The sequence below is a fragment of the Borostomias antarcticus genome (assembly GCF_949987555.1).
Source record: "Borostomias antarcticus genome assembly, chromosome: 1".
Lineage (NCBI taxonomy): Eukaryota > Metazoa > Chordata > Actinopteri > Stomiiformes > Stomiidae > Borostomias > Borostomias antarcticus.
This window is the reverse complement of record NC_140234.1, coordinates 2,846,148-2,857,657: the sequence shown is the minus strand read 5'-3', so window position 1 is coordinate 2,857,657 and position 11,510 is coordinate 2,846,148. Positions and strand designations below refer to the sequence as shown.

Here is an 11,510-nt window from a genome sequence, read left to right as displayed (position 1 = left end):
TCATTATTCTGAGGAAAACAGGATGGCTGAAATGTATTGATTATGGTACTTTATGCACACAGATCATTACGAAGGTGCCAGGCTCATGGCAAAAGTCTTTGAGCAGCAGTCGTCAATGGATGAGCGCCAGGACGTTAGAAAGAGACGGCGCAACACGTGCTATCACTACAGTGACGAAGGTAATATACTAAGGTGCATTCAACAGTCCCAAAAGAGTAGTACTTTTGAAATCGTGAGCTAATTTAGTGATATTCCACTAGATGTTCCAAGCCCCGGGCAGCCATTGGTCCCCACTATGCAGGCCAAAGACCAGGTGCCAGGTGCCGGAGTTGAAAGGCCTCTGCCAGCGGTCCAGTACAATCCACGTGTGCTGTACAATCCAGGTATGCATGTTTGTGTTGAAATGAAATGTCTATGCCTACTGCACACTGATAGTTGGACTATTTTTTATTTATTTTGAATACCATTTTACTCATCTTGCAGATTTTCCAAGCTTGTCCCATGTGGGCGAGCGGGGCCCAGGCCCCATTTATAGCACCCCAGCCAGATCATACAGCACCCAGCCAGACCAGGTAAGAGTGGCATGTACTGCTGTGGTGTCTACCTGTCTTGTCTTTATTTAGTTTCCCTCCAAATGCCAGAAGCCAAAGCCAACACCATAAAGTTTCCTGCTAATCCCATTCAGTTAGCTCTGTGATTGGCTTTTTTAGATTGAATACCATTTACTCATCTTGCAGATTTTCCGAGCTCATCCCCTGTGAGCGAAAACCATGCGAGCCCAGGCTTCATGTATAGCACCCCAGCCAGACCAGGTAAGAGTGGCATGTACTGCTGTGGTGTTGTGATGTCTACCTGTTAATGTCTTAATTTATTCTCCTTCAAATGCCAGAAGCCAAAGCATGCTGCCAACACCATAGTTTTATGTCAATGTACTTATAGCCACATCTGTGTTTATCTAGATTTCCAGAGGTCTGTACATCAGCAGTTCTCAGAGATGCGGGAGCAACTCCGTGAGCTTGCACGGACTGTGAGGGAACTGGCCCAGAGCACGCGGCCTGTGGAGTCTGGAGCCCAGGGAGAAGTGCTGGATGTACTGAACCCTGCCCAAACGGACGAGGAGCTGCAGGTCTGTGAGGCCAGGTTGAAGGACCGGGAACATCAGAGGAAGATGGTGAGTGTCTGCAGGGCGGAACTTTGTCTTATTTTTGCAGTGCAGGGAAGGGTACAGTAAATGACTCTTTGTTTTGCAGACACAATACCTAGGTGCCATTGGTGGCAGAGACTTGGCGGACACAGTCCGGCGGGTGCTGTCAGCTGTAGCCACACATGCGGTGTGGAGCGCCTACAGTGTGCACGGGAAGAAGGGGAAGAAGCCACTGAAGAGTTTGACACTCTTCAATGTTCTAACATGTAAGAAATGGTTCATATTTTGAATATTTTTTAATACATCGTCTTTGTTCCATGACCGATGTGAATTGAAACCATTACCTTTCTTGATAACTTAAAGGTGCAGTGATGGTCTCCATGCCAAAGGCTACGATGGCGGAGGTGGCCGCCCAGCTGCAGGAGACATTGAAACATGCCCCTGCTAAATGCAGAAGGGTAAGTGATGTCTTTTTTTTTGGTTTCTCCTACCCAGTGTGACTGCATGGTTCCAAAGATTGTGTACCACTTTTTTGTGCATGTATGTGCGTTGTGTATTTACGGCCATTTCATTGTGTCTTTAGGTATCTGCAGAAGTCCGCCTGAGCACAGCCCATCCAAGCACAGTCCATCTGAGCACTCCCCAGCATTCTGATGAGGAAGACTTCCCTTCCTAGCTGCCCCCCAGCCCATCTGAGCACAGCCCCCCCCCCCCAGCCCATCTGACGCCCACCCGCAGCCCATCTGAGCACAGCCCCCCCCCCAGCCCATCTGAGCACAGCCCCCCCCCCAGCCCATCTGAGCACAGCCCCCCCCCCAGCCCATCTGAGCACAGCCCCCCCCCCCAGCCCATCTGAGCACAGCCCCCCCCCCCAGCCCATCTGAGCACAGCCCCCCCCCCCAGCCCATCTGAGCACAGCCCCCCCCCCCAGCCCATCTGAGCACAGCCCCCCCCCCAGCCCATCTGAGCACAGCCCCCCCCCCCAGCCCATCTGACGCCCACCCCCAGCCTATCTGAGCACAGCCTGCCATTTTTTTTGTAAATAACTGTTTTTGTATTATTTTTTTTTATCCTTTTTGTTTTTAAACTTGTTTATCATGTTGCAGGCCAGACATTGTGTACTTTTTTAATAAAATAAATTGTTCTTGACTGAATGGTGTTGTGTCATAACTTTTGTACCATAATTTTGCTTGCTGCATTGACTATGGCATTAATAGGCTCTTTGCACAAGCTCCACTACTTCCTGACACTCTACAGGCGTATTTCTTTCCTGTCCTATACTAGTGGATGGAAGTGATTGATCAGGTGTGCTGCACACCGGATTCATCGCTATTGCTATCCAATAGTATAGGACGGTAAAGAAATATGCCTGTAGTTTCAGGAAGTAGTGGAGCTTGTGCAAAGAGCTGATTTGTTTTGTAATGCAAATTATAAATGTAGCCAACGGAAGTGTAGACCACGTTGCAGCAACGTAACAAAGTAATATATAAACGTGTATACAACGTTGCAGCAATATACATCGAAATCATCGCGGAAATCACAACGTTGTGTACACATTGCAGGCACGTTGCAGACACGTTGGACCTGCACGTTGCAGCAACTTGTGTGCAGATACCGCGTTTGCGTTGCATGCACGTTTAACTTGACGTTGAGTGGACCATACAAAAGTCTAAATTGCACGTTTCTGCAACATTGCTGCAACCTGATTGTGTTAGTAGGGGACATTAAGTGGAGAGCATGGCCGTATAACGTAATTCATAAGCAAATCTAGAGGCCACCACCTGTGCTGACTCAAAAAAAATTGCTGATGTGACCGGTTTGGTCTTGTACGCATGTGTTTCTGCATTGTGTATGTTGGCTTTTGGCGTTCTTCTTCTTATGTTGCTCTGCGTTGTGTAATTCTTTGTAAGCCTTGATAAGAGTTGCAGCACCATCTAATTATGAACCACGATGTTGATAGCCTTCTTTGTTGTGATAGTATTGATAAAATCACCCCAACACGGGATTGGAAGCGGCGACAGATGATAGATTTATTGTACAAAGATACAATCACATGGAACACTGGGATGTTTCCCTCGTCTCTCTCTCTCCCTGCTTCTCTGGGATGTTTCCCTCGTCTCTCTCTCTCCCTGCTTCTCTGGGATGTTTCCCTAGTCTCTCTCTCTCCCTTCTTCTCTGGGATGTTTCCCTCGTCTCTCTCTCCCTGCTTCACTGGGATGTTTCCCTAGTCTCTCTCTCTCCCTGCTTCTCTGGGATGTTTCCCTCGTCTCTCTCTCTCCCTGCTTCTCTGGGATGTTTCCCTCGTCTCTCTCTCCCTGCTTCACTGGGTTGTTTCCCTAGTCTCTCTCTCTCCCTGCTTCTCTGGGATGTTTCCCTCGTCTCTCTCTCCCTGCTTCTCTGCTGGCTGCGGCTGTGGCGCGAAGTCAAGGTCTTAGACTTCCCTCCCCGCATGGTGTTATCAGCGGGCCTGCCTGCTGGGAGCAGCGAATCTGTCCGTCCGAGTTGCCTACCGTTTCCAAATCAAAGTCTCAAGGTTTGGTTGAGACGTTAAATTGTGCTCTCTCGGCCCAGCCCCCACGCCTAAGCCTGCCCGTTTAGGTGAAGCTAGATTGGTGGAGGAGTGACCATACAGATGTGTCGCCTGTCACCCTAACTTGATATCTTAATCACCATTGGTTGTCAGTCTAGGTTGTGTCTGTTTAGTGTCCCATAGAGATGTGTCATTAATACCCCAGAGGAGAGGCCCCCCCTGTGGCCTAAGTGTGACCTCTTGACACCCACTACCCTGAACGGCCACAGCAGCATCAGCTGTCTCCTTCTATCCCTTCCACTGCACATTCCAGACTGTTTACATGAGCACAAAAACACACAAACAAGCATTACATTGACTTTAAGACTGTGGACTTTTACCTATATTCTTCAATGTATTAAATAGCTGGACCACTTCTTGCTGCTGAAGGCTGATTTATTCTGGATAGAATAAACACACATAGTTATACATTTGCACTGAGGCTGGTCAGGCATCAGATGGACCGCCAGCAACTGAGGTTTACATGTTGCTATACAATTACTGTAATAAAGTCAAGGATGATACACTCTCAAAGTTATTTACTCTTTATTGCATTCTGCACTTCAGACTCCATTACTACGCATTCTGGTGGTTATCTCCTTGCTGAACGTTACTTCCGGTCCCTCTCTACATTAAGCCCCTCCTTATATCACCTGACTGCCTGACTGAATATAACATACAACATGAATCAGAACATTACAACATTCCTCCCCCCATAGTCTACAAAAATCCTTCTTTTATGTGCTGAACAAATTCACTTAAACCTAGTCTGATTCTACGAGGGGATTATTCTGCCCCTGCTACCACTTAGTCCTTGAGATACGTGGGTGCCTGTCTAACTCTCACTGGGTAACAATTTCCCAAAACCCCAATGTCTGGAGGCCCCGGTGCCACTGCATCTGGTGCTGGATTCTCTAGTTCTGCTGGCGGCACCAGTATGCCTGGATCCTCTGCTTCTTGTGGCGGTGCCCATACTACCTCGTGTGCCTGATTTTCTAGTTCTTGCTCTGCTGTGTCCACAGGAACACTCTCCTCTTAGAGACGGGGGTCAGCCAGGTTGTGATCATAACATGGCTGTATCTGATCCTGATGTCGTCTCACCAGTTTCCCATCCAGTGTTTTCACTCTCCAAGAGACTGGACCGGTCCTCTCTATAAGTTGCCGGAATCCACTTCTGGCCTGAGTATCCCCTCACATAGACTGAATCAGACACTTGTAAATAGCGAGGGACGCACCTGATCTAGCCGAGTCCTGATCCTGCGGTTCATGAGCAGCTCAGCTGGCGTGGCTCCCGTGGTGGTTTGGGGGGTTGATCTGTACTTGAACTGAAACCTGGATAGCTTTGTCTCCAGACTACCTTCCCCCATCTTCTTGAGTCCCTCTTTGACCACCCGCACCGCCCGCTCTGCACAGCCATTTGAGGACGGGTGTTATGGTGCTGTTGTGACATGCTGTATGCCATTCTTTTGTAGGAAGTTCTTGAACTCTGCACTGACCAGACTAGGCCCATTATCACTGACAATCACTGCAGGGGTGGCAAAAATGCTTCTCAGTCTCTCGATAGTCATGGATGAAGTAATAGACAACATTGGGTGAGCCTCGATCCATTTTGAATAGGCATCTACGACGATGAGGAGCATCTTCCCCAATACAGGCCCACAGAAGTCCAGAGGCAGCCTCATCCATGGTTGGTCTGGCCAATCCCACGGGTGTAGTGGTGCTGTTGCAGGGGTGGCTTGGTAGGACTTGACATGCATGACATTCCCGCACAGCGGACTCTAAATCCGCGTCCATGTTTGTCCACCATACGTAGCTGCGGGCCAAAGACTTCATTGGTGAGACCCCCGGACCCCCGGATGAGCTTCATGAAGCTCCTCAATCATGATTCGTCTTCCTTGAGGTGGGATTATCACTCTACTTCCCCACAGTATGCACCCCTCCTCCACGCTCACTTCCTTTTTTCTTCTTATGTATGGCTGCATTTCTGGGTTGATCCAGTACTCTGAGGGCCAGGAGTCCTGCAGCAGCGCCTGATGTACTCTGGACAGAATGGGGTCTCGCCGGGTCCCCTCCCATATCTGCGTTACCTGTAGTGGTGTGCCATTCATGTGCTCCATGAGCATTACCACCTCTTCTTCCCGTGGTGTGGCAGCGGACGTGATCGGCAGGGGGAGCCTGCTCAGTGCATCCGCGTTCCCGTGTTTTGAGCCCTCCTTATACTCCAAGGTGTACTCATAAGCTGCCAAAATCAGTGCCCATCTTTGCCTTCTGGCTGCGGCGAGGTGTGGGATGCCTTTACTCTCCCAGGAGGTCCAGCAGCGGTTTGTGGTCTGTCACAATGGTGCAGTGTTTCCCAAACAGATACTGGTGGAATTTCTTAAAGGAGTAGTAAAGGGAAAAATCATGTTTAGCCCTGTTTTAAGGTTACTTATGATCATATACAATGGTTCAGATCAAAAAGTTGACAAAACTAGCACTTTTGAGAGAGTGTGATAATTGCTCTACCACCGTTTTGGTCATACAATGGATGTGGGTGAGCACTGTGGAAAATCATTCAAAAAATATGTTAAACTCTTATATATGATCATAAGTAACCTTAAAACAGGGCTAAACATGATTTTTCCCTTTACTACTCCTTTAAAGTTACCCAATGTAGTTTTTGACCATTAGTATGCGCTCTAGAGCAAATTTGAGGTGGTCCCCGAAAATCGCGTACTACGTCATTGTGTCAATACGTGGAGCACATAATAGTGACGTTTCACACATCTTTGTTGTTTTCAAAACATTAGCTGAATATCATTTTCCGAAGAAATTACAAGGTAGGAAAGACATTCAAGTGATTCATCATGTTTATTAGACTACAAGGAAGTAGTACAGTAGGACCCCACTTATCCGAACCCAACGGGACCGAAGGTCGTTCGTATCTCTGAAATGTCCGGATGACAAACTTATGTTAAAATGCACCAAATTCAATAAGTGGTATACTTGTTTCATATAGACTCATAATACAACGAAAAATACCCTTAATTACTTGTGAAAATGCATCAAAATTGCAATCAAATAGCCAACTAAACTCATATAGCCTAGCCTATAATAAAATAAACGAATTTCCACTTGAGTGCGTGCTTTGATCAAATACAGTACTTCGTACGACTTGTTTGCGTTTTGTACTCGACATTTTCTCTCGCTTTAAAGTAACAAAGAAATGAAACGTGACAATAGGCTACAGCCTACAGGCAACATGTAGGTCTACATACAGTTCAGTTTTTATTCACAGTACGATACAGTACATGTTTACTATGACAGATTTAAGTACAGTACTGTAATGAAAATCCCACCAGTAACCAGATGGCAGGCTAAAAAAATAAAAAAAAGTTTTGTAAGCCTGTCCGGTAGACGGGGAGGTTGGGATCTCTGAAGTTGGGATTAGTGGGGTCCTACTGTAGTTAAGCATGAAGCCCAAGAAGTACTTCAACTGTGTCTGGTCAGTTGGCTGTGGAGCGTTTGCAATGGCCTGTACCTTGTGTTGACTTTCGTTGTCTTTTATCATTGTCCTTATTAAGCTCTGCGTTGTGTTTTGATTACAATAAAAGACGGCCCCCAATCTCACACAATACCACACAGTCCAGTGTCTCCTTGTCCTGATGTATTCGAAATTAATCTCTCCAACACAGGATTTGAGCGACATCAAAAGCTGTTTATTCCAGAAGGGTTAACATACAAAAGACGATGGCATACAGTCTAATGTACACTTGACCTCTCTGTATGCTGTCTGAACTCGCATTGGTCTCGTTGCAACGTTCTTATGGTTCGGGTGTCTCCCCCCCCCCGTCTCTTCTCCGATAAGACTGTCTTTCTCGTCTCTTCTGTGGCCTTGTTTGGTCAAGATAAGCTACGCCGCCTCGGCGCTAACCGCAACAATTGCTGTTTAGCACAGAATGTACCAGCCCTCAGAATGTCATCTTTATCTCATAAGTCTATGGAAGAGGGACACTGTTTTCTTACAGAACACACCAGCTACAGCCATACTCAGAGGTCGATCATAATAATTTAGAAATAGCTAACAGGATCAGATTAAATCAATATTTCTTTGAAAATCGGACAGATTCAACACTTGACTTGCTACGGAATGAATTTCTTTTTCGTTGATCCTGTATCCCAGGTACACCACCTCTGGTGCCATGAAGACACATTTCTCTCTCCTATGCCTGGGGCTGATGACACCCCATAGGGTAGCCTGGTGTACTGGTATAAACCGCGGTGGGTGTTAATTGTTGTGAACTTCTTAGATTCTTCATCCCGTGGGAGTTGCTGGTATGCCTGAGACATGTCTAGTTTGGTGAATTTCTGTCCCCCCCCAGTACTGCCAACAAGTCCTCAGTTTTTGGAATTGGGTAGTTATCTATCTTAGACACTGGATTCACGGTAACTTTATAGTCCCCACATATTCTAGTTGTTTTGTCTGGTTTAAGGATAGGAACTATGGGAGCGGCCCACTCGGAAACTCACAGGCTCTCTGATGCCTTCCTTCTCTAATCTAACCAACTCTGTCTCAACTTTGTTCTTGAGGGCATATGGCAGAGGCCTGGCTTTGAAATACCTTGGCTTGGCCTCGGGGTCAACAGAGGTCTTTGCTGTAGCTCCCACTAAACTGTCCAGCTCACCTTAAACACCTCTCCGTGTTGTGAGAGTAGCTCACTCAACTCCTGCTGCTGACCTGTATGTAGTCTGAAAATGGCCCTCCAGTCTAGCCTAACGGCCTCTAGCCAATTTATCCCCAAGAGATTTGGCCCCTCCCCTCTTACCACTATCAATGGCAACTGTCTGGTCTGCCCCTTGTAACTGACTTGTGTGTACATCTTGCCTAGCACCCCTACACTATCTCTGGTGTACAGCTTTGTTCTTGTATGGTGGAGTTTCCCCCCTCCCATCTTCCTGTATGTTTTCTCATTCACTATAGTCAGGCTTGCCCCAGTGTCTACTTCAAACTCAATGTTGCATCCATTCACTGCCATCTGCTCTCTGTATGGCTCTACTCTTTTTTTCATCATCAATATTGTACATCATGTGGGCATACTCCTCCTCCTCTTCTTCCAGTCTGTGGCGTGCTATGGCTTCTACCATACGGACTTGTGGTCACGATTGATCAGATAGCTGGTTGGCTTGGTTCCACGATTGAAAATCTTCAATCAGTATCCCTGCACACCACACTGATCACTATACATATACACATTGTACATACAAACTTTAAAGTAACCATTTAAATACATTTGTAAATATTACACTTACTTATTCATTCAATTCAACCATAACATTTCTGTGACCTTTTGGGATGTTTGCTTTGGCATTGTAAATTTATGTTTCCCATGCCAATAAAGCCCTTTGAATTGAAGTTAAATATAGAAGACATACAGATAGTATATAATATATAATAATAATATAAAATATATAATAATAATATAATATCCATTCATACTTGGATGGATAGATGGATAGGGATTTCTGTTAGTGAAAATGTGATGGACTCCACTTTGCGTGTGTAAACTGTAGAATAATTAGGCATTACAATCAGGTGAAGAAATATGAACACATGCTCATTTCTCAGATTTCCAGAATCTATTTGGCTGCGCTCACGCTATATTGTTAGAAGTAGGCCTAAGCTATATTGTTAGAAGTAGGCCTAGGCTATATTGTTAGAAGTAGGCCTAGGCTATATTGATAGAAGTAGGCCTAATCTATATTGTTAGAAGTAGGCTGGGACTGACTGCCCCCCTGATCAAAAAGTCAAACTGCGCATATGAACATCGTCACTAGAGAGACAGAAACAGCAGGATCCAGAGATGGTAAGGGACTGTGATAGAACTAACAGAAGGAAGTTCATAGAGAAGCAACTAGAAATGAATCCAGAGGCCTATGAACAATGAGATGCAAATAAAAAGGCTATGTTAAGGGAAAGACTTCATGAACAATTATACAGGACAACAATAGGCAGGCTTTTCAGAGATCGTGCCAGGGATGGACCCATCTTTGCATGTGTAAACCGTAGAATAATTAGGCATTACAATCAGGTTAAGAAATATGAACACATGCTCATTTCTCATATTTCCAGAATCTATTCTGCTGCTCTCACTCAAAATAAACCATCTGTCCAGTCTTGAAAGTTTCCCTTCCTCCCTCCATACAGTCAGTCCCTACATCTCACCCACTTTTTCTCCCTCCCTCTCTTCCTTCATCCTTCCTTCCTCCCGTCTCTCCCTCCCTCACCTGTTTGTTCTTTATGAAACCACCCCCTCTCTCCCCCAGGTATGTGAACTGTGCCCGTACTGAGGAAGAGCAGAACCTGGTGGCGTTTCAGTACCGTGGAGGGATCCTGTTTCGCTGCTGTCGGCTGCTGGCTGTCGGGGAGGAGCTGCTGGTCTGGTACGGACAGGAGTACAGATACAAGAGCATCTCCTTCAACTACGTCTGGGAAGAAAAGAGCACCGCTAGAGGTATCTGTCCTCAACTCTTCTTCCCTCTGTCTTCTCCATCTCTCTCTCATCCACCTCTTTCCTTAAAGCTGAAAGAACAAGAGGTCTGCTGGTCATAATAATAACCGCTGTCCAAGTAGCTCTCCTCTACCGTCCTTCCTCTCCTCTGTCTTTTTCCCATGGTGCCAGCCGGCACGCAAGACATGGGCATACAGCGTGAAATTCATGACACTCATGGATGCAACGATACAGAGGGCACTATGTCATGAACTGCAATGGTGCCTGTGCAAATCGCTGTTGTGAGGCACGCAAATTGCCAATATTAGGCAGGCACACTTGCTCAGAACAAAATGGAATGCTGTTAGTTGCCATGGAACATGGTAGCTTGACTTATCTTTAGGAGTGCTAGCTTACTCTAGCTATCTAAGGTAGCTATTGCCGTGGGCTTCAATGTATTCATGCTTGTTTTCTCTCCTTTCTCCTCTTTTCTTTTTCTCACTCCTATCTCTCCTCTGTCGCTCTCCTTCACTCGAGCTCAGCCAGAGGAACCTCTTACATATCTTTCTCTCCTATCCTCAATCTGAAGTTGTGGTTGTGTTGTGTTTCACCCCCCACTAGTTACATACGTATAAACACTCTATACAGTATTTGCACTTGTAATACAGGTGTGAGAATCCTTTTTAATGTTTGTCTCTTTCTCTTTCACTCTCCCAGGAGTGATGTCAGACTTGTCCCAGACTCAGGTGTTCTCCTGCTCTGTGTGCCCATTAGTGTTGTCAAAAATATCGATTTTTCGATTCATATCGATTCTGAATATTTAAAACAGTTTCAATACTAATTTCTCGCAATATCGATATTTTCCACACTATCGATACCAGCTGGCTTTCTCGCTCTGTCTTCTCTCCTACAGCGAGTTGTTGACACACAGGCACACACGCTGCTGCTTTGCACACATGGCCCCGCCCCCTCCCCCTCACAGACCTGTCTTGTCAACAAATCCTCTCACTCGCTCCGAAGATGGCAAGTGCAGAGCCTCCGCGACTCTGATAAAGAAAACAGCAGAAGTGCTGTTTGGAAGGACTTCGGGTTTGAAGCAAATGACGAAGGAAAAGCTAAAGATGCCACGAAGCCCATTTGCAAGCGTTGTTCCAGAGTAGTGCCAACGAAAGGTGCAAACACAACACATTTAGCAAAACACCTCTAGGACCGACACGCGGATCTCTATAAAGAATTTAGAGAGCTTGGTGACAGCTCCACTTTCAACATCACTGAAACATTAAACAAAATGGCCCAGTAAACTATTAACTTTAGTTTAATTCATGAACTC

The 11,510-nt window shown here is 46.1% G+C and overlaps 1 protein-coding gene across 1 annotated transcript; it reads left to right on the top strand.

Moving 5' to 3' along the window:
- The first annotated feature begins 258 nt into the window (after nucleotides 1-258).
- On the top strand, nucleotides 259-1,899 carry LOC311316565 (uncharacterized protein). Its single transcript, XM_084447448.1, has 7 exons — nucleotides 259-383; nucleotides 484-572; nucleotides 738-812; nucleotides 960-1,171; nucleotides 1,251-1,410; nucleotides 1,508-1,602; nucleotides 1,728-1,899. Exons 3-7 carry the CDS (start codon nucleotides 788-790, stop codon nucleotides 1,818-1,820), a joined length of 585 nt encoding a protein of 194 aa, XP_084303574.1. The 5' UTR covers nucleotides 259-383; nucleotides 484-572; nucleotides 738-787; the 3' UTR covers nucleotides 1,821-1,899.
- Nucleotides 1,900-11,510: the final 9,611 nt, after the last annotated feature.